The sequence below is a fragment of the Bactrocera latifrons genome, unplaced genomic scaffold (genome assembly GCF_001853355.1).
Source record: "Bactrocera latifrons isolate USDA-ARS-PBARC rearing strain unplaced genomic scaffold, ASM185335v1 scaffold_41, whole genome shotgun sequence".
NCBI lineage: Eukaryota > Metazoa > Arthropoda > Insecta > Diptera > Tephritidae > Bactrocera > Bactrocera latifrons.
In genome coordinates, this window is record NW_017537057.1 from 848052 (window position 1) to 872078 (window position 24027).

General features: G+C 38.4%; 3 protein-coding genes across 3 annotated transcripts in view; 2 read left to right on the forward strand and 1 right to left on the reverse strand.

Annotated features, from left to right (window-relative positions):
* The window catches only part of LOC108972600 (interference hedgehog), a gene marked incomplete at its 3' end in the record, with an annotated part of 228030 nt that overhangs the window by 197141 nt on the left and 6862 nt on the right, over positions 1–24027 (forward strand). The window contains 3 exon segments of the mRNA XM_018939237.1: positions 1449–1577; positions 1764–1914; positions 18157–18299. Of these exon segments, the coding sequence (XP_018794782.1) occupies positions 1449–1577; positions 1764–1914; positions 18157–18299 (423 nt within the window).
* LOC108972599 (membrane metallo-endopeptidase-like 1) lies at positions 5831–9842 on the forward strand. The gene is made up of 2 exons (XM_018939235.1): positions 5831–5916; positions 7609–9842. Exon 2 carries the CDS (start codon positions 7710–7712, stop codon positions 9666–9668), a length of 1959 nt encoding a protein of 652 aa, XP_018794780.1. The 5' UTR covers positions 5831–5916; positions 7609–7709; the 3' UTR covers positions 9669–9842.
* LOC108972598 (endothelin-converting enzyme-like 1) lies at positions 12651–15323 on the reverse strand. Its single transcript, XM_018939234.1, has one exon. It carries the CDS (start codon positions 15004–15006, stop codon positions 12775–12777), a length of 2232 nt encoding a protein of 743 aa, XP_018794779.1. The 5' UTR covers positions 15007–15323; the 3' UTR covers positions 12651–12774.

The following is a 24027-nucleotide window of genomic DNA, read 5'->3' on the forward strand; positions in this document are numbered from 1 at the left end:
ATTCTCTTCTAACGGGACTTTTCGAAGATTTGGCGTATGGTGAATATCCGGTTAGTTGTTGTTTCCAGGCCTAAAGCCACATTGACAAGGTCCAATCTTTCACACAATACGTGCAATWGAATCTTGTTTGCGATGTTTTTGATGAAAAAGGGAGATCTGCGCCAACTATTGTGGGAATTGGAAATGGATACGAACGTAAAATATAACAGAGCCTTCCAACTGAAATCACCTATACTCATAACTGGATATACTTCTACTTGGAGCGTTAACTCTTCATCTATGCTGRCACTATTCAATATCTGAATTTAAGGGGTTGAGCATTTCAAGTCCCTTCGGTTGACGCTGTAACGCCAAAAACTCCAACTAAACACAATTTTCTTGGCCAACTCTTAGTGGCCGCCTCTATTTCCATTGTCCTCGAAGGCTTTCACAGCCAAAATAGCAAATGCTTTGTTTACATTCCATTAAAAACTAATAAGCAAACTACGAACAAGGCCCCAGTTGCATGCCTACAGGTGAGCACAACCAAATACTACTGCCAGCACGCACACATATATGCGTAGAACTCACACAACCRCATACAAATGCATATGGAGAAGGTAWCAGCTGTGTGCGAGGTGTTCTTCAAATGCCTGCAGCCATGCGAATCGAATGCAGCTGCGGCATCGGCAACAATTGCAATCGGAACTTTGTCAGCGCTCCACTTGCACACACACACACACCCACACACATGCTTGCATAACTTTGAGGTGCTATAACATGCAACATGCAACTATGGCAACAATGTAGAAATTTGCCAGCTGCGGTGAGTGGCGCCTCACGTTGTCAGTCAGTCATTCAGTCAGTCAGTCAGTTAGTTGCTTAGCAATTGTTGCTTTGCCGTAGCAATTCCAAGTGCGCACAAAGGCGCTGGCAAACTTTCTAATAATGGACATGTGGCAACTGAGTACATATGTGTGCATGCGAGTGTTTCTGTGTATGAGTTGGAAGTTTTCAAAGCTATCTGATGCCTTAAGAGTACAGCTTTGTTGCTTGTGTTGCAACACTCGCATGCAACATATTGCTAATCAAGATTTTGGGTTTATGGATGTGTGAGAGGGGCTTAGCCATAACTACGTATATATGTATATATACATAAATATATAAATGCATATTAATGTATATATAACTACGTATATATGTATATATACATAAATATATAAATGCATATTAATATACAGGCGAATTTGTATTTTAAATAAAAGTTTGAGGAAACCAAAAATGCAGTTTTACTTCTAAAACTGTATATAACAATATATTGCCTATATATACTATATTCAYGTCATATACATATAAATATAGAGAGTGGATGCATATAAGTATATTAWATATATGCTTATTTATATTTATCTTTAAACTGTGTTCACTATCTAGCTCTACACACTTCCTCTGTCTCCTTTCTCTTTCAGTGCTTGAAGTAGATGGCGAAGCTTTGGAGCTGGAGCGCATCTCCCGTCTGCACATGGGCGCTTATTTGTGCATCGCCACCAACGGCGTGCCGCCCAGTGTCTCCAAGCGCATTAAAGTCAGCGTTGATTGTAAGTAAACAAACATTTAATGCAATCAAAAATTATTCTAAATAATAACCCCGAAATACGCGAAACTAACTTATCCACCTAACTTATTGTAAAAAATTAACAGTTATACAAATAACTATACTGCCTAAATATATACGAGTACTACAGTTATAACCGAAAAAAAAAATTATGAAATTACCATTACAGTTTCACCAATGGTTTGGATACCCCATCAGCTGGTTGGCATACCCATGTACTTCAATGTCACGCTAGAGTGCTTCATCGAGGCAAATCCCACTTCGTTGAATTACTGGACCCGGGAGAACGACCAGATGATTACAGAGTCCGCAAAGTACAAGTAAGTGTCACAAATATTGTTTGTCAAAAAAGTCTTGCGGTATTTTTATTGAATTTTCAATTGTTCATAAATTTTTTTTTTTGATGACTCAAGCCCAGCTCTTGACCGATGCTACGGCTGCTACTATGCCAGCCTCTTTCGAAAAATTCAGCGACTTTATTGCAATTTTCGACGACAGGCCTTCCGGAGCGTGGCGCATCTTCGACCACCTCCCCAACGGAACGAAAATGTTGAAACCATCGTTGTGCAGTGGAAATGGAAACTGTATCGGGTCTATAAACTGCACAAATTTTATTGGCGGCTTGAGATGCATTTTTGCCTTTATCGTAGTAGTACTGTAAAATATGGCGTATTTTCTCTTTATTTTGCTCCATGTTTGCGACGCTATAACTCACGAACGACTTAAAAGAAACGACAATCACTCAAACACGTGTTAGCGCGTGAAATGAGCCGAGCATGACCCGATGCGACGAATACAACTAGAACTACGCGCTCTCAGCGCCAACTAGCGAAAATACCGCAAGACATTTTTGACAAMCTAATATTTATTTTTATGCCGGAAGAATTGTGTGCGTGTGTTCGTATGTGGAATAAAATGGTTATATTGGGTCCTATCAAAATGAGATATATATAGGAATTTACTGACATTTCAACTGCAAAATATTATTGAGTCCATAACTACGAGTATATTCGTGCAGTTAACCGGAGAWTGCGTAAGTTTCATAGTTCCAATATTGCGAACAAGAACGTTGAAAAGCTATTGATCTTGTGCGTCTTTTCGGACATGTATGTCATTCATCTGAAGCGTATACAGCAATCTTTTTTCTTTCTTAATTATGTCGAGCTTAATGTCTGAAAAAGTGTGTTTGTAGATAGCTCTTCCTAGTCACCGTCATATAAAGGAAACTACGAAAGTCCATTATGTCACTCTTAAACGCAAAAAGCATATGTATGTCAAATAAATGGTAATGATGAATTCTCCATGACGCCAAGGCAAGCATTTGGTGTGATCTGAAGGGTGTGCCATACAATGAGATTGCAAAACAAGATGAAAACATTCATGAAGAGCGTTACCGGCAATAACTCATCAAATTAAAGCGAACAGAATTTGCGAATAGAYAGAAAGCAATAATCGACGCTTGTCCACATGTTGCTAGCCGGGAAACTGCGGCTGAGAGGTTTTTCATCACCCATATTTTAACGCAGAATAGTTTCCAAGCAAACTATACGCTACTGTCTTAAAACTGTTTATTTTTTCCCCTTATGGCTTTGTAACTTCGGGAAAATACCACAATCTACATTTTTTTTTGTTTTTTTTTTTTAGAGAGAGTACAAAGATTCCATCTTTCATTGTTCTTTTTTATGTCGATTCTAAATCACAATAAAACTGAACAAATTATATTCTGTCTAAATAATATTACCAATCCCAGTTAATAATTATTAAAAATTATTCCTTGTCGACAGTTTTGCCGGGCGGAAGAAATTCGATGTACACAACACCTCGATAATCGAAGAAAACTGTCAACATAAACTTGATTTTTGACCTGCTTTGATGTGTCTTTCGGATTCGGTTCACCTTCGCCACGATATTCGCCCGATTCAGCGTCTGTGTCTGAATCGTAGGCATAGATCCAAGGTTCATCGCTAGCAATAATACGTTTCATGACATCCTGGTAGTCGGAAAGCATTGCTCCACAGATGTTAACTCAACATGTTTTTCGAGAAAATAGAGTAATTTTGGAATCAATTGTGATTTCACTTTTCTTATGACCAAGTGAACTTTTAAAATAGTTTTCCTTGATCATTCCAATATTCCAACGATRCCAGTAAAATCTCTGRCTATTCGATTCTCAAGCACAAATTCCTTTATTTTATTGAMGTGGTGATYATCAATTGACGTTGATGACCGTCCTAGACATGGTCCGACGTCAAATAGAGATCATGATATGTTGATAAACATATGTGGATATGAACCCGACATTTATCAGAATATCATTGCTGGTGAAATACGTTGCAGGCTTCTATTGACTCAAAAGAAGCCTGCGTCGATTTCTACTATGGACGGTTAACAATTTTGAAATAGCGATCTGAAATAAGTTTAATCAAAATGTATTTTTTGAAAGTCCCCAACCGCATTCCATAAATAAAACCCTAAAATATTATGTATATACGTATGTAAATATGTACCTACCGATATGGATGAAGGGAGGAAATAARATTACAATTAACATACCATAAAATGCTACGTCACGCTGTGTTACGTTAAGCTAAGTTTAGTTAATTTGAGTTAAGTTAAGTTAAGTTAAATGAAGTTAATTTGTATGTGAAGTTATGTTATGTTTTGTTGTGTTAGCTTATTTTATGTAAGTGTTATGTAGCGCAAAATGCTGTTAAGAATTTAGAAACCGAATCCCGGYACTTTTCATATAATTTTATCGCCACATGCTTTACAAGACTTAGTGATCGCAACTAGTCCAATTGGAARTAGTTATTTATAAGCTCCCCCACTGTGTAAGTTTCTGGCGGCACTTCGCTGCTTGTTTACTCGCTGCTTGTGGTCTTATTGATGACTCAGAGTACTTACAGATTATTATGAAATGTGCAATTTCAACTAACACAACAACAATTTACTATTTGCGTTACTCGGTGGCGCCTACTAATGTGGATATAATTTATGTGGTTTGAAGGTATGTGTGCGTATTGTGTTGTGTGCAGTCTATTTGCTTTCAATATTTAATAGGCAATAGTAAAATAAACGATGGCAGCACCTGAGGGTTAAGCAATTACACAAATGTATGCATGTAAGTGCACATGCATATATATATGTACATTTTTAAATATGAATGTGAGCATTATTTGCTTGAAAGCAATTCCATTAGTATGTGACTGCAGCTAATTGTTGCTAATAACGGCAAATTACTAACGCGAAAGTTCGAGGGCAATGATTGATTGTTTGCGAAAGCGCTGCWACTTGCTAATTATAAGAAATATTTTTAATTTTATATAAAATTAAATGGAATTTCTTAGTGCCAGCACTTTTCGGACTTACAATATGCGGCTTATCACTCCATTGTACATTGAACTGGTCAGTCATGAACTTGAAAAGCTTTGTTTCTTCTTTTGTTTTGCGGTTTATTTGTTGCGCTCCTTGTGGCATTGACCGGCGAATATGACGTGTATGAGCACCCCACCGTTATGTTCACAATTGTTTGTTGTAACGCCTACCCCGAACATATTGGGTATAGCAGCCTTCTCATTCATTTAAATATTTCCTATTAGAGTGAGACATTTGCGGGTGAAAAATTCAGTATAAAAAATTTTTTTCGCAAATTTGGTGTAAACGAATTTTCTTATATCCCAAGCCCTTAAGAATTATCAAAATTGAAAATATTAAGAAGGCACCTTATTTCGACTTAAAATCGGAAAAAAGATTTAATAAACATTTTCGGACCTCAAGTGTACTTTGGTTAAAAAAATTATAAGTTTTTTTAATATAGTGTTGACTTAATGCTCTATGCACTACTTACTTCAGTGAGCACTCTTTCGCTGGCTGTAAAAAAACTCTTTCTGTGTCAGTAAAACACCCTAAAAGCTTCTTATACGGATATTTTAAATATTTCATAAAGTGCCACCCTACTATTAAAAAAATTAACTTTTGCTCACAACAGTAAGTAGACCCAACAATTTGCTACATACGTACTTATATTGTGAGCATATGATCCCTAAGTTCGAAACGAAAGTCAACGCCAATTTCCTCGATTAAAGGGAAAAAAAGCCGACTTGACTGCTCAGCTGAGCTTTTTTTACTTTATTAGATTCAGCATAGCAAGCGTGCGTCTTATCGCTAAAGCTGGGTTTTTTTCATTATAAACAAATAATAACTTTCGATTCGGAGAATTTTTCGCATTTGATCGAATTATTTGCCTAGTACAAGGCAGTTGCTCAGCAGAAGCGCGGACGTGCGGTGTAATTCGAGAACGAGGAAACCACAGCTGTGCTAAAGTAATTTCCAATGCTTTATCTAAATGAAATTTATATGTTGTGTAATTAAAATATAAAGGGAATAATTTTAAAAATATAATTAAATCAAAAATATACAGCAAGTGTKTGTTGAATAAAAGTGAAAAGGTAGAAATAGAAAACGAGTGATAAGTAAATAGGAACTACTTTAACTTCAGCTGCACCAAAGCTATTATACTCTTCAGCGGTGCATTTTTGTGAGGACTATAGCACAGCTTTAGAGAAAAGTCAAATTTCGTTAAGATATTATGTGAGCTAAAAAAGTTTTCCATACACAGACTTTATTTTGGTCGATCGCTTTGTATGGGAGCTAAAAGATATAATAGTTCGGTTCCAAAAGATATGACTAAAAATTTTAGGCTTGCCTTAGATATTAAAGTATACTAAATTATCAAATAAAAAAGTTTTCCATACACGAACTTTATTTTGATCGATCGCTTTGTATAGCAGCATTATGATATAGTGGTCCGATTCCAAAAAGTATACTTGGATGTTGTAGCCTTGACTTTGGAAGCTAAACTGTATTAAATTTTTAGAAGATATCTTGTCAATTCAAAAAGTGTTCCATATAAGGACTTGAAATTGATCGGTCGGTTTGTCCGACAGCAGTCCGAAAACTTTTCAAAATCGTACAAATGACGCTAACATAACTCAGATTGCAGTATAATCTATCTGTCATCGTTTCTTATTCTTCCAGCTATCAAAAGCTTGCCGCTTAAAACAGTGTTATGGTTCTGTTGTCGAWAGAAGCAACCACGGTGTAATCAAATGTTAGCTTTGTCCGAATGCCAGTCGTTCGTCATGACAATGGGCACTTTGTTACATCTAAACTGGCTTGTATATTCGATCCAACAGAGACCTATTTGTTAAAAATTCGACAACTGCGCTATCTATATACTTATACATAAAGTACTTCCCCTTACTCTGGTTGCAACGAGGCTTAAGATCAGTATTATCAGAAAAATAAGCACAGATTTGCTAGTTTTGGTCATTGTGGTGACAGAAAATATTCCTCAGGTAATTTTTAGGAAGAATGCCATGATGACAGTCCTCGCCTGGATGAAAATCCAGGTCCGTTCCGGTTACATAGACCCCATTGTCGTGGGAACAGAGGTTTGGAAGTTCGTTTGTAGTGCTTGGCTTACGAACTGGCCATAAAAACACCACATTTATAGCGCTAATCGCTTGCTATAGGACAGACCGCTGCTGTAGCTCTCACTAACATRTGAAACAGACGGTAAGCCTCCCTGGCGTCAGCATTGTGAATTTTAGCTTCGGCTGGAAAGATTCTGAAATAGTTAAGCTACGGCCTTTCTTGCGGAWGGATTATGTTATGTCGATTGTTTTAGACACGGTACTCCCTTTCGATGTACCTTTTCTGGGCGATCGGGACAGTAGTTAACCTACCGCCGTCATCGATCTCAGGATCATTGCGCTTACTTAGTGCACTCATCCAATAAAAAAACAATACTGGAGGAGGTGGGATCGCCTTATAGCAGGCATAAACATTTCTTGTAAAGTCGAAAGTAAAATATAATCCAAGAATTTTTTTAAAGGATGAATAAATCTTAATTTAAAAAGTCTATCCTGAAAACGGAACTGTATAATTTAGAAGAAAAAATAAATTATTAAGAAAACATAATCAAAAAATGCATTAACTTCATACGTTTTCAGTGATATCATTTTGGCAAAGCGAATTGCCATAATTTCCACGTTACCCACTTCAAATACAACTTTAACAAATATAACAATAAATAAGCGCCACCAACAMCAAAATGAATTTACATAGAGCYTTAACAAGTYTAACACTAWTTCTACTGCCACTCTTGTTACACCCCGCCAGCAGAGGTGCRTTCGCCAGCGTYAATGAGAATCAAATTCARGCGATCACCAGCTACATGGACCCGCTCATTAATCCATGCGACGACTACTACCGCTACGCCTGCGGCAATTGGGCTAACGTACACTCGAACGAGCAGTACTACGAAGTCACCAGCTTAATGGATCACAAGGTCAATAAGCGTTTAATCGACTACTTTCAAAACTATCAGCTGGAAGGCAGCACTGAAGCCGGCAACGAAACCTACACGGATAAACTCTTTCTCTACTATCAAACATGTAGGCGCACAAAAGGTTTGCAATTGAAGCGTTACTTGCAGCTGGTGCGTCCCAGCTCCCACTTGGACTGGCAGCTGATGCTCGAGGTACGCGAGCCCAATGCYACGTGGCCGGCCGAACGCTTCAACTGGCTATTCACGCTGGCCAAGTTGCGTCGCTATCACTTCAAGGGCGCCTTCATCGAACACATACTTATGGTGGACGATAGTGATTCCAATCGGTATCTAATCGATTTGGACAAACCCACGGACAAGTTGCCTGATGAGATAGTGATAGCAGCGTTGCTTATAGAGTTGGGGGTAGGGAGAGTGCGTGCGATTAAGATAGCAAAGCAACTGCATAAGTTCGAGGAGAGACTAGTGATTCTGCGTGATACTACAGACAAAAGATTACCGCAGCCCATATCATTGTCGGAATTAAAGGACGAAATGCCAGAAGTTCCATGGCAATTGTATCTGCAATTGGTACTGAGCTACACACTGACAGAGGACTATGAAGTGCAAATCAACAATCGTGAATACTTTCCCGCGCTCAATAAGGTTCTGGAAAATACCGAGCCTAGCTTGATCGATAATTATATAATGGTGAAATTCGCACTATTTCTGATGAAGGATAGTGCTGACAACTTCACGAAGATGGACTGTATGTGGGATGTGCGCAAAAAGATGGAATTGGCTGTTAATTTTCTCTACAAGCAGCAATTCTATGGYGGCTCAGATGCCAAGTACATCGCCGATGTTGAGCGCATWTTTAACTTGATAAGGCATGAATTCAGCGCCAGACTGAAAAATAAYAGAATGAAACTGCTACCAAATCAGCTTGAATTCCTTCAAAGCAAATTGTCTGCCATGCGCTTCAATATCGGCAATCTACCGGCAAACGTTGATGAGCGTTTCATCGATAAGTACTATGCCGACGTGCACATCGACCTCAATAATTACCATAAAAATCATCTGCTCTTGCTGAAACTGCGCTCACGCAAAGAACACGATCAGCTAACGGCGCCGCCGCCATCSCCCAGCGACTACCACTTCATCAGCGATGGTGACAGCTGCACGCCGTACTATATGTTTCCTAAAAACCTGGTCATCATACCGTATGCCTTTCTGCAGCCACCTGCGTATCATGTAAACATGCATGATATAATGAAAATGGGTATATTCGGTTTTGTGCTCACCCACGAGATTATGCATGGCTTTGAGTATAGCGGTGTGCGCTTCGACTTTTCGGGCATAACAGATTGGCTCGGTAAATCTATTCTCTCAGATGAGGAGTTTCTCAGTGCGTTTGAGTGTTTGAATTATCCAAAGACGGATAGTCTCGATGAGCGTGYGGCGGACTTTATGGGCATTCGCGTGGCCTACGACACGCTCTTCCACCCCAATTCTAGCATGAATGCGCGTCAGCCGAGCTTCACAGATATAACGCCGAGACGTTTGTTCTTCTTAAATGTGGCTCAGTTTTTCTGTGGCAATTTGCTACCGACTTTCTTCGATCACGATGCGGACGATGTGCGCTTGCGACAGACTCTCAAGCAATTCGAGGCCTTCACATTGGAGTATGAGTGCAAGCCAGGCGATGCCATGTTTGCGGAGAAGAGATGTGAGCTGTATTAGGGCGTGAAGCCCTAATAACATGTCAAAATGACTACTGAGCCATAAGATTTGCTATTTTCTACCAAAACAAGCCAATCGAATCCTTAAAGCTTAGTATTTAATTATGTATTTATCCGTAAGTTAAGTATTTTATCCGTGAATTATTTTGTACAATAAACTAGTATCTAATAAGTATTGCTTACTCTTTTTTTATAAGAAATGTTTCATGCCCTCACTTAGGAAAGAATGCTTCCTTCAGTGCTCTTTAGCAGTTGCGCGAGCAGCACCTTCTAGTGACTTTCTTATTGTATCTTATTATTTGACTTATAGAAGAATTATCTAGATAGYCTAGATATACATTTAAACGGTTGGTATTACTAAGATTTTTGTATTGTCTTTTAAAACTTCAAGGAGTAACTTTGGTTTCATGGCTCCAGAAAAAAAAAGATTKTCTTGTTTAAATCTAAAATATTCTAAGTTCTAAAATTGATCCGATAATATATCTAGCGATACAACCGTTTTCCGATGCTTCATCGATTTGAACTCCTTTGCTGCGGTGCGAAAATGTGCGGATTTGTACTACAATCTTTCATTTTAAAGTACACAAATCAAGTATAGGAATGTATCCATATAAAACTTTACATAAATAATGACTTTACATTAGCACTATCATCACTTCATATATGAGCTGTCAAAAAAGTCTTGCGGTATTTTCGCTACTTGGCGCTGAGAGCGCGTAGTTCTAGTTTTCTTCGTCGCATCGGGTCATGCTATACCTTTTTTTGATTGCTCATTTCACGCGCTAACATGTGTTTGATTGATTGTCGTTTTTTTAAGTCGTTCGTGAGTTATAGCGTCGCAAGCGTGGAGCAAAATAAAAAGAAAATACGGCATATTTTACAGTACTACTACGATAAAGGCAAGAATGCATCTCAAGCCGGTCAAAGCGGTTTTCCACGATTATTTCCAAGAAAACTTTTAAGTTGRATGATGCTGAAGTGTGTATTCATATTGTGGGATTTTTTCACTGTGTTCCAAGACTTAGTATTAGTCAAAATATTTAGTTGGAAAGGAACTACAGCTGACYTCCGGGAGCTTCTCTCAAAAAGACGTTTGCGGTGACCACCATATCCCTGAACTGTATCCTCTCAAATTAAAAAAAAAAGTATAGAGCAATAAAACATCGCTGGTTGTTTTGATAACTTACTTTTTCTACCTACTGTATGTGCATGTTATATAGTCAATACGTATGGCGTCTCTTATATGAGAAAAAAAAATTTTTTTTGCATGTTGCAATTGATACCTCCCATTTCTTTTTAAGCTACCTAGATTTACTTAAATACCAAATTTCATTTTCCTACRTAAACGTTAACCCGGATCGTCACAAGTAAGATTTAGTGCTGCTACTACAGTCTGAAGTATATAGACAGAATCCCTTAGTCTTAATTGACCTCTCTCTAAATCTGCAACTAACTTAGGCGTGATCCTCTTTTGTGGTAGTTCGAGAACTTACCATTGGCGAGGTGGATGCCAAGGGTTCCTTAAGACTTTCATCAGTGTTGGTAAGTTAATCGCGATCCTCTTACATTTGAATACAATCTTGTGCAGTAACAGATGACGATAAACCTCACATCTTTTTTCCTATTTATTTAATTTCCTCTGATTTGCCTTCTCTCCTTTTTCGGCTAACTTTTTGTCTACACCCGTTAAATACTCTGGACACAATGGTAAAGAGAAAAATATCGAATCTCCTTCAATTTTCATCAGTTCCTAAGCATCAGCTTGTGTTATATCAACTAATAAAAAAATATAGTGCACTCCCGAATAACGAGTCAATTTAACTTCGCAAATTTTTAAAAATGTACTTCTCGAACTTGACGATTAGACCGTAACTTTGCACCTATTATTTGATAATTTAAGTCACCAATGAAGAAAACACATTTTTTATTGGTTCTTAATTCCGCTGCCATCTTTTAAATGTATGGCAATACGTGTTAATCGCTAGAATAAGTGGAACAAATGACAAATGCCGTAAAAATGCACCGCCACTACCGCGCAACATGCACGAATATAATTCAATGCAAGTCGGCACAGGTTGTTGTACTCCAAATAAAGTGAAATTTATTTCTAAGTGTTTTAGAGCTAAATGAACAAAATCATGACCTATGGAATTTAAATCTAAAACTTTGCAAAATAAGGGACACCCTAACATGTAYACTTGACTGAACATATAGTACTGTATATACTATAGTTTAAGTTTGATTTTATACTACCCCATTTCCATATATAACTATATGTGTATCAGTTTTTGTTGTTCGAATCAACCTTATGCCGTATTTGTCGGATGTCAGAGTGGGTGAGGACAATTTCTCTGAAACGGCTGTACTGATCGACTTGAGATTTTCACATGACCAACTAAGCTATATTTATCAGGATTTCAATTATTATTCATATATTAAATCGATTCGACTTTGTTTCTATAAATAAAATAATTTGTCAGTTTTCAAGAAAGGCCAGAAAAACTCAGTATTTCTACGTTGCAAGCAGATACAACACATAAATTCCGCACATAGGCTACTGTGACATCTGGCGGTGCTTTCTCACGTTGCTTACGATTTATAACGGCAGCGTGGTGCTTTCCATTATTTTTCTGTTGCATGCACACTTTTTGACGAAGCAAATTTCGGTTTAATATACACAAAATACTCAGTTCAAAACAAAGAGTTTTAAATTACTATTTACTTTATTAATATGCTTAAAGCAAAGCTACAAATATCTCTAGCACAAAATTTGCAAATAGCCAATCCTGTCTCAAAGCATTGTCAACCACCAAATTTTCAAAATATATCAGTTTATGTACAGTAGTATATATATGCAGACATATTCGTCTCTATCATATAAAATTTTAGTCAACACATACAGCGAAAGCTTAACAGAATGCTTGAATAGTTTTCAAGCTTTTTCCTAAAGCTTTTCACAAAAGTTCCCTTACTTTGAATATACTCTTTAAATACATTTATTCTTGTTTATTGCACTCTTAAGATCAAAATATTCGAGCTTATCAGTTTCATTTTACCCTTCGCTATATTCACTACAACAGTTTGATTAGCTTTCTTCTGTATCGGTTTCACCAAAGTCTACATCGATGTTTCGACTGCATTTTCGCACGYCGCTCGCAACCGAATTCGCGTGAGAATTCCTCAAAGTTAGCCAATGTCTGCAGCACGCGCAACTCATCGATTGCGTGTTCTAAATAGGCGGTCTGCCTGAGACTGCGCTGCACCTTGCTGCAAAAGAATTGAGCGAAGTTGACGAAGAAGAGTTGCTTGTCTGTGAATTCCGGTAGCAGCTTGCTARGCATGCCACCCGACTTGTGAGTCTTGTTGCCACTAAAGTAGGTGTCGTAAGCTAAACGGAAGCCCTCGTAATCKGCAAGCTTTTCATTTAGACTACGCGAGCCGGTGGCCAGCTCGTTCTGCATGCAACGCAGYCCTTGCATAAAGCGCTGATTCGCCGCAATCTCCTCGCTGGGTCCCATTATGTTGCCGATGCTATCGTAGTCGATGCCGGCAGAGTCGAAGCCATGCATCAGCTCRTGTGCAATGCTGAAACCGAGCACCGAGTATTTGAAGATATCGCGCAAGCCGCGATGGTATATGGGCATCTGCAAGTAGCCATATGGGACAATAATTAAATTCTTTGGCTTCACATAGAATGGCGATGAAGAGCTGCCCGCCCAATCGGGCAGCACATACGAATCATTTTCGGGCGTGCTAAAATTACTGGCGATCACAGAGTCCAAACTCTCATGGCTCTTTTCAACAGCCAAACGCAATAAACTCAGCTGATTGACATAGAAGTTATTCGGATCGAGCTCTACACGTTCGTAGTACTCATCGTAATACTCTGGCGTGGCCTTACGTGGTGAATTGCCTATCTGCAGACGCATGCTGTTGATCTTCTGCAGCAGCGAATCTACGATGGGACGTTGCAGCTGCAGCCGATTATCACTGATAATTTCATGGAACTTTTGTTGTAGCCGTGCAAATATCTCTTGTACGTTTTCGTCCGTCTGCGCCGTATCCTTGTAGTAATGACGACCCACAATATAGCTCATAGCTAAAGGCATGGCGCGTCGTAAACTCGAAATGCACTCATGCTTCGAAATCTCCGCCGGTCCACGCTGCTTCAGGTAGAGCAAAAACTTCAGCATAATATAGTTGCACTGCGTCTCTTTGGGCGTATCGGCGAGTAGACGCACCAAGGCGCGCATGTAGGGTATATTTTGTATGATAACAGTGGTTTCGAGATTGGTTGAGGCACCTTTCAGCTGTTTCAGYAGCTCCAGCCAATTTATTTCCTGCACATATTCCTGCAAATAGCCCAGCTGCATCTCCTTGGCGCCCTCTTCGTCCTCAATTTCGTGCAGTTTGTGTAGACGCAAAGCGAAGGTGTGCACCTCACGCGCTACCTCGTTTGCGGCACGCTTCGTTTGGCCAATATCCAAGAGTAGCTCAATCATTATGCCCTCCTCGGTGGGCTCTGTCTCAGCCAAATTCGGTTTGTCCAGGTAAATGCTATTACTGCTCGACTCATCCCAACGCGGCAGCACTTCCTCCTTCAAGAGCACCCCATTCAGCCCATACAAACGCAACTTGGCAATCGCCGACAGCCAGTCAAAATGCTCCGCATGCCATTTCTTGCCACCGTTGCGTGCCAAAATGCACCAGTGCGCACCGAAACCCGGCTGTATGAGTTGTAAATATTTCTTCAGATTGTAAGGCTTCACCTTCTTACAGGAGCGATAATAGATGCGTGCCTTCTCGTAAATCAGCGGTTCACCAACCGCATCCTCCAGCAGGTATGTGGACGCTGTCGTGGTGGCCGGCGTAGTGCTGGACGCTGCTGGCTGTGGCTCCACGACCAGATCGCCCACCATCGCGTAAGGACCCTCCAATGCCACCGGCACTGTGACAAAATGCGTGACGACAGCAGTTAAGCTGTCGCCGGATGATGTTGGTGTTGCCGCCGTAGTTGTGCTGCTGCTAACCGCATTGCTGGCASTGGCGTTGAGCTGGCGCCGCAGCAAATGCTCCAACTTGCGGTTGAGCTCATAATCYAGCAGTCCAAGCGTATCGCCGAAATCCAATTGCTCGATGTGCTGCTGCGGCCAGTGGCCACAMGCGTACTGATAGAAGTTTTCGCATGGCCGCGCCGTTGTGTCCATGTAATTTTTTATATTCGTTGCCAAAATTTGATTCACATTGCCGCCGTGACCGTAGGGGCGGCTACAATTGGTCGGCGTGGTGCGCCAAATAATGGACGCGAACAATGTGCAAATTATGCTCAATTTCAACATCTCGCCACATACACTCACTCACACAAATGCGCGTATTATGACGTAGCGCGACACTCACGAATTTCAAGCGCGGCGCATTGACCTCTGTGCCGAAAAAAAGTTTTTGAATTAGCCAAAATTAGGCAACAGTAAAGTGCTTTGTGTATGATTTTCGGTTTTTTGCAATTTTCGTTCGAAAAGTGTTCCTCAGACCGCTCCGCTTACACGCACTTGTCAGGCTCAACTAATGGCGTGTGCTGGTCCAATTTGCGCGGCTACGTTCAGCTAATGGCGAGCGAACGCGGCGACACCTAGCCGCGACGCYGTCTTAATCTCGGTGATCTCGCGCCGGTCAGTGTCATTGTGATCTCGTTCWGTTTTCTTTTATTTTGAATCTGTGCCGTTTTTATGCCTTTTGCTTYACATTTGTTATTGTTTAGTTTGTTCAAAATTCGCCTTTTGTTGCTCGCGAATTCGTATTGTGGCCCATTTTTAATTCAGGCATACACACAAATCAATTCATATGTATATTTGTGTGTACACACATTTATAGAATTSGCGATTATACTCTGGCTGATCTTCATTCTTCGCTCTCTTGCGCTCAGTAATACTATAGATGTTGACTCCTATCACACTTTATTATATTCTAGGTGAACGGCGATTAGGAAAAGTGCCGTCAGTTCTATTATCAATGATGTGGTATAAACGGTCTGTATTATTCAGGCTTTCATTAACTACTTTCGTAATAAGAGGGAGCCTCAAATTGTGGTTATTTTTCAAACTATTAAAACGTTTTTGACACTGAAAAATCAATTTCGCCACTAACAAAGAATGCGTCAGAAGACATGTTGGCGCAAGACTGTATCCTAAGTGTCTAGTTTGTTCGATTCGCTACTCTCCAAAGCATTGCGAGTTTTTGCTCCTTCTACTATGTTCTTCATTCCACTATGCGACCAGCCTTAGACTGATTTTGTTTATATTTTCAATATTTTTCAGCTACATATTTCAATCTTGATACAAATTTACGAGTACGTTCATTCTTAGAAAAATACAATAGTTGCAGTTGCGAAAATTACCATTCAAAAGCTTACAAAGCCAAGTACATATTTCTATATACGTCTATAAACATATACATATATAAAAGTTACATATGGCACCCGCTCATTGCCATTAATCTCGCCTATTCAATTTACAGAGCATCCAAAGGCATTCGAATGCAACTATTTCTCAGTGGCCGACTTCTCTGTTGTTATTAGATTCATTCAATGGCGTAGTAGAAATCCAATATTAGGCCATAATGTATTGTACATTCTTACGTATTTATTTTTATATTTATATGCATAAAGATAGGTACAGGAAAAAAATTTTATTGACACTGAACAGCAAGCGGGTCTGCTTTTTGTAAACATCTATAACAACTATCTGCTTTGAGAAAGTAAAAAGAGGTAGCAACGAGAGTTAAAGGAGCAACTAAGAAATATCCTTAATTAAATAATTATGTTCTTTAAAAAATTTGTTCTCAAAAAACTATTCTGATAAATGATGAAAATCAAAAAAATTTGTACAGAAAATACATTCATCAATCTACAAGAAATAAAACAATAATTAAAATTGTTGACGTTCCTTTTTCAAATAGCTACACCAGAGTACATCAAATAATCTTTATATTATGGTTTTATGTTCTCTGGCTGAACTTGAACATAGCTCTGTTCTAGTTGTAACCAATAAACCACTCACAAAAGCTGTGTTCTAATCTAGATGTGTATAAGAGACAGGCTGAACTTGAACATAGCTCTGTTCTAGTTGTAACCAATAAACCACTCACAAAAGCTGTGTTCTATTCAAATCTCAAACAATTCTACAACTCTTGAAAAATATTGCGTGTAAGTGTGTATGTTTGTATTATGTGTTTATGTTTCTTATCACCTTGACCTTGAGTTCACTTTAAAAGAATTCTTATCTTACAAAGCCGTCTTCTCAAAAAAATGTTAATAAATAAACAAATGTTTTCAAACATATACAAATTATTTACATATATACATATATTCTCTAAGTGAGAGCAAGGTCTGCCACCAAAGGTCATAGAGCAAATAATTATTTGTGCTTGGTTGAGTTAGATCACTGTCCTATTAATTTCCATATGTATTTGTTTAAAAAAACCATAACAGCATCTGCCAGCATGAAACACTGAAGCTGTATAGATTCATGAACTAGTAATAATGTAGATCCTTCTCAGTTTTACTCATAATTAATTAATGTAMAGTGAGTGAAATTACTTATTTGTTGAGTCGCTGTGGCGAATTTTGGGAAAAGCTCTTGGCCAACATTCTTAAAATATCAATTTCACGTAAGAAATGAAGCCGCTCGACAACCAGATGACTTGACGTAGCCCCATAGCGTGAACTGGGCTGAGCAACAACTTGAAAATGGTCTGGATTTTCATCGAAAAATCGTCTTCAGCGCTTAAGTTCATATCTGGCTGAATAGCTACRTCAATAAGCTAAATATGTGTTACTGATYAGACAGCAATCCACACGTTCTCCATGAGTCACTATTACATTCCGTAAATATGACGGTTTGGTGCGGTTCATGGGCAGTCGGCGTCATTGGTGATGATCAAGACAGGCACGGTCCTGTGAATGGGAATCGCTGCCGCTTAATGACAACCGAATATTATTGACGCGAATTGGATGATGTGGACTTGGACAATATGTAGCTCCAACAGTAGGGAGCCACAAGTCACACAGCGATTTATTGAAAACCAAGTTTGATGAACGTGTTAATCGTCAATTGGCCGTCTTGATCGTCCGATTTTACGACGTTAGACTATTTGCTGTGGGGCTACGTCAAGTCAATGATATCTGCCAAGCCAGTAACGATTGATGAACTTCGTACGAATGTGGAACGTGAAATTTCAGCGGCATCGGACGATTTATGCTTGAAAACYTTTGAAAATTGGGTTCAGCGTGCTACCTAAAAGCAAAATTAAAGAACTAAGAATAAATATTTCAATAGCTTTTAACGTTTAGAATCAGAATTTAAAATGAAAACAGAAACTCACAAACAATTTTTTTTTGACCGGTAAAATTACTATTTTATCCAGACAAAAATTATTTTTAAAATATTAAGTAAMATTCATTAATTTTAAGAACCTCCTTTCTTTGATTACAGAACTGAAACACTGCCGGGCAACCCCTCCTACAAGGCAACCATGCGTCTCACCATAACGAATATACAGAAGAGCGACTATGGCAGCTACAAATGTGTGGCGAAAAATCCACGCGGTGAAATGGATGGCACCATAAAGCTTTACAGTAAGTGGCACAACAAATTAATAACTACATTATCGTTAATAGCTTACTTTCTATGGAAATTAGTGAAGCAAAGTAAAAGTATGCTATTTTCAAGCAATTGCTTCCGACTTCTCTGCTTAAATTAACTTAAAAAAAGCCCTAGATCCCTTTTTAGAAATTTTTTTCAATGGAACATATTTGCGACACCAAGCCTCATTGCAATTCCTTCCCTATCCTTTATGCCATTTTATGCCGGTTCTCCATAAATCATATTAACTGTAGGTAAAAAACGCACCAAATCTGCTGGAAAAAAATCTGTTATTCAATGTGTAATGAATTGAGCTGTTGCACCCACTATACTCTCATACCCAGGTATAGGAGTGGAGCAGATTGAAAACCACAACTCTTCAAGTCATATGGTAATGATGTGTGAAAAAAATCTGGTGCAATTAAACGATAAACCGAATAAATGCAATGTGGACGCATATGCGTAGGTGTGTCAAATTATAAATTTTTCAATGCGCAGAATGTAAAATGGGTGTGTTTCCACCTCATTGTGGATATAATGTTTTGAGTATGGCCATCAATTGTAAATGGAGAATATTTGAGGAGCTTCAAGCTTTTTGAAATGACATCTCGAGTGTTAAAAAAAAATTAAACGAATTACTGTATAACATATAGTATACGAGTATATACTTAAGATTTTCTGCTTCTGCAGATATAACCATTTTATARCCGAARCTGAARTATTGTTTAAACATGAGTGATTTCTTTAATATCGTTTTTCTTTCGCCTGTAAAATTATGAAAAGTGATGTTACGTTATTTTGCATTTTAAGTGACGGTATGTATGTTTGSTGTGACTACAAATCGAATGAAAATTCATAAGCTTTCAGTTTCGAACTTYATTTCAACAACTACTATAGTTGAGTAAAGTGACGTCACACGAAAGCCATATGATGACATTTACTGACTAAATTATCAAATAAATGATAGCGCTTAGTATAAAAGGCGACCTCCCTCTAAATAGATTTCTTTCAGGAAGAAGTTTATCACAATTGCCCATCAAAGCTGCAAGTTCATGAAGTTCTTGAATAAAAGCTCACAATTCATTGATGGATTTCCGGCTTTTTCAAAAAAAAAAAAAAATAGTCTCCACAACGTATCGCTTCAAATTTTCTTCATGCTGCTAAAGAGAAGAACATTTTCAAATATTTTAATATAAAATGAAACAGAAAACGCTACAAACAGCTAAATCTGCGAAATACGGTTGCTCAGCGTCTACTCTCGTTTCTTGTTTAACCAAACAGTCAGGCACAATCAATTGGCCACCACGGTCGAGTGATAACAGACCTTTAGACCTTTTTCTATGCGGACAATCCCGTTTCAGTTCAGTGTCATTTGCCAGTTACCAGGCGAAATACTCGTACAATTCAGCGAAAAATTGGACTCAATGGAAGAAAAATCTGAGACATAGCCAAAACCAACATTTGAAAGAGATAATCTATAAAAAATAAATGCCAAAAAATGTTCTACAGAATGATAATAAACATTTCCCATAAGTAGGAAGTTTCCATACTTTTTTTCTMAAAAAAAKTAGGAAACCTCGAAATGGATCACCTATTATAGTATTATTTTTTTAACGGTTCACCCAGTAAAACGATTTCATGGTGTGTAACGCCACATCAATCAAAGAAAGCGATGAGTAACACCTTAATTCTTAACTGCCTTTGTTGTTATTTCTTCCGGTTAGGCTGATTATTGAGTCACCATTCGCTAGATTGGTGGGCCGTTCGACATTATATCCATAAACCTGCATATCGTCAACACAAATGATGCATTTGTAGAATTTAGGGTTCTTGGTTACGCTTCTAAATTTAGCAATTACATGCATCATACCCAAAATATTAACCAAAATATGTTGAGKCGATCCACAGAGATGCTGAGTTYCACTGATATATCTCTGATGCCAGCGCGAATTTCAAGAATTGTCTCTTTCATGTTTGCGACGTTATAAAGAGAACAAGTTTTCATGGATTTCACGGCATTCACAGAATGCTTTGAGTCATGCAAACACTTGGATTTKTGAAAAAACACTTCCGCCACTTATTCAATGTTTCCATTAAAAACAAAAAATTTCAGGGAAATTCATTGTTAATTTTTTKCATGGTAAAAATCGCCAGACTGGTGGATGAAATCCATGCTTATCTTCTTAAATTTTCACAACGCTGAAATTTAGCAACCATTAGTTTTAAAGTATACTCTTTAATTCAAAACCCTTTCCCACCACATCCCATCAGCTTGAGGCATTCCGCTCATATTTATTACATTCTCCGCAGTTATTTTCCCACTACACATTCCTACCCCAGAAAAATGTGTAATAAATTCTATTTCTTCCTTATGCTATGCACACACCCGGTGCACTTTTATTTGCATGCTTTTGTCTGGGCGACAGTGCTGCCACTTTGGAGTCCAACAGGTTTTATGCTAACGCTTAACAGCATTGAGCACTTGTTGAAATGTCTGGACAGCGGCAACTTGGCTTCCACCAACACTGCCATTGAGGCGCCGAGCTGCGGCCGGGACTGAGGTGCTCAGCTGTGAAAATAATCATAAAAATCGGAGAAATGCAAACGAATTGCTGCCCCTTCGCAATGCTCTTTCACACCTAAGCACATTTATATGCCATTTGGCCTGCAGCGGCACTTTGTCGTAATTCTTTTCGGCTTCCCTTTAAGTGCCTTCCTGTGTGTTGCTGTGCTTCCGCACGCTGTAAAATGCAAAGCTCCTGAGGATTTTCAACTCTACCCTCTTGTCTGCACGGCCGTTTGTCAGAGTTGTGCGGTTTTTGCGAAAAGTTATTGTAAGAAGTAGCGATTTGCTCGGTTACAGCAAGAAAGCACACAAATCAATTTTGAACTCATTGAGTAGCGAAAGTTTTTGCACAATGGACTCAATGAAATCGGTATGAAATACTGCCGAATTATGAGGTTGACGATTGGGGAGGGCTTTAAGTATTGAAAATGAGTGTTAAGTGTTTATTTAGTGAACTATTTGAGCGATGCTGGAATTTAGAGTAGAATGATGTAGCGGAGATTATAAATATACATTAGATAAAAATATATTTACCTAACTTGCATTGCTCTCTTCTAAATAGCTCTAACTTTTAGCTTGCTTTATAAAAGGAGAAAATAATCGAATATCCTCCAAAATTCAATTTATTCCATTTTGCTCTAATCCAAAAGAAACGAATTTCACTTTGGTAACTCCAAGCGATTCCATTAATACTGAGTACAGTTTTTTTTTCTTATTTTCGGGGATAAGAAGCTTGTATAAGGCTTCTAAAGATTGTTATCTATTATTTTTAATATATTCCAAGAGATCACTAGATCTCTTGCTATMGATCTTTGGCCAAAAGCGCATKTATCGATGATGGCCKAGCGCTAGGCAAGGAGCAGCGACTCACTCCCATTCTACCGACAGCCGTTCTAGGGGCCTTTTCTTACTTGCTCATCAACTTTACAGTTTCCTGATGTGGCCTTGCATTCRTACCAGTCTTATCACAAAGACACTTGATGAACGCACTGCTAATGAGTTCAAAGCTGCTATCGCCGGTTTGCTATCTGAGTGTATGGTCACTTCTCTGAAGTAGGCTGTAATCCGAAGCARTKCAYMTACTGCTATCTTARTGGCTGCAAGSTTGGCCTGGACGACACTGCAATAGTTAGAAAGTCTGAAGCTATAGTCAGTAGAGGGCTCCTGACAGTTAGATGGAAGCATAAGAATATACCAACCAATATACCGAGTCTGTTGCCCTGATGAAACTCAATTTCTCTTTTATTTGCCAAAGTTGATTACTTCGGGGCGTTTGCTTCCTGCAGATGATCCAACTATCAACAGGAGCTCATAGTAGGCGAGTCCCTGCCAATCCCACCACAAACAGATTATACGCTTCCTTACAGTCAATTCAGTTGTGGTAAGTGACACGCTTTTTAACACCAGAAACGCTTCAAAAAATGCAGCGAGTCAGCAGCGATTTGTTGATAGGAAATTATGTCCCTGCGGTTTTTTGCATTAACTCATGCAGCACCCATTAAACAAGCTTCTTTTTATATACAGCTTTATATAACTGCTAAAAAAGGAGTTTTTCTTTAATGTTTAGCTTCTGAAAAATAAAAACATCATGGACAGACTCTACTATTTCATTATTTTATTTCGACGATTGGTATTTCAGTGAGTGGAGCATCTTTTGCGCRTAAGTGACGACTACAGTATCAGGATGATGTTTAAAGCAAATATTAAAGTTAAAATAAACGAGTAAAACACCTACAGTATTTGAGTTTTAAAAGCTTCCTTTGCTTTTAGTTGTGAYCTTCGCTTCTCACGAATCATCGGTGGCTCTAATTTGGTAAAGATCAAGATATACCAAGATATATATATATCAAGATATATAAAAGACAATTTATGGAGGACATCGTATAGATGACTCGAATTGGAAGGAAGCAGAGCAATAAATTTATATCACTATCTATCAGACCTGGATCTCTGATCTCCTACGTTTACCCTGTTTTTACGAAAGAAAAGATTATTTCAGWGAATGTTTGAGCTTTTGCCATTGATCTTTCAGCATCATTTATTGCACTTCTGCTTCCGCAATAATKTTTGTATTTCTATTTATTTGACACTTTTAACGTAACACTTGCATATTTGGCTTTTGCTTTAGAAAATTATCATCGTCATCTATTGCCGGYACAGTTCCTTGTGAACTTTGGCCTGGACGTATGCACCCTTAAAACATCTTGGCATCTTCCTCGAATTGCTCAACCCTTTCGAGACACTTTCTGAAGCACTCGTGTTACTTTATAACTAGTAGATTGTCAGCCTCATATCGAGAAAGTCGAACTCCAAGCACATGTTATTCCTCAAGTTGCCAGGATGCCATTTCTTCTCAGAAGGTTGTTATTAGAGTTATGGCATTTTTGTTATCAAAAAGATATATGGATGTGTAGATGATATTGTGGCTGTAATAAGAGTGGCTTTATAATGGTATCAATATGTCACCACATCATATCCGTAACACGTAGATGGAATATTCCTGATATTTCGCCCGGATGTAGTTTCTTATCTGTTCCCTAAAGCCATCAAGTTTTTTATCCTGAATTGAATCCTATTGTAAGGAAACATCGTGTGGCCWGCGATATAATGTATACTAGTGAACCCGGCCACGCTTTGCTGTGGTTACATACATATAATACTATTATTCATATAATAAAACATTCAATAAAGTGAAAATTTTATTTACGTATGAAGACGAAAACGTTTTTGTCGGTATAAGAATTATTGGAATTGTGCTTGAGCTTTAATTWTGAATATGTTCATACATATAAATTTCATTGGAAAAAATAACGAAATTAGGGGTACTTTCTCCATGTCTGGTTATCAGCTTTCTTTCTGTCCAATTAAGAGAGCTTTCCGCTTAATACACCGTACTTAAAAAACATCATATGTGTGGTTAATGGAGATGCCCGCTTAGTATAACGTCCATTTAATAGAGCTTTCACTGTATTTTTAATTTATGAATGGTTTGTATCCTATGCTATCTTCTAAGTTGGTTCGAACTGGACAAATTGTACCGAATTTTGATAAAATCGGATCAGTAGTTTAGGAGTCCATCGCGGACTAACAGCGTTATACGGTATTTTTATTAATAAAGACATACAAATGGTTAGCGTGTCCAATTAATCGTGTCT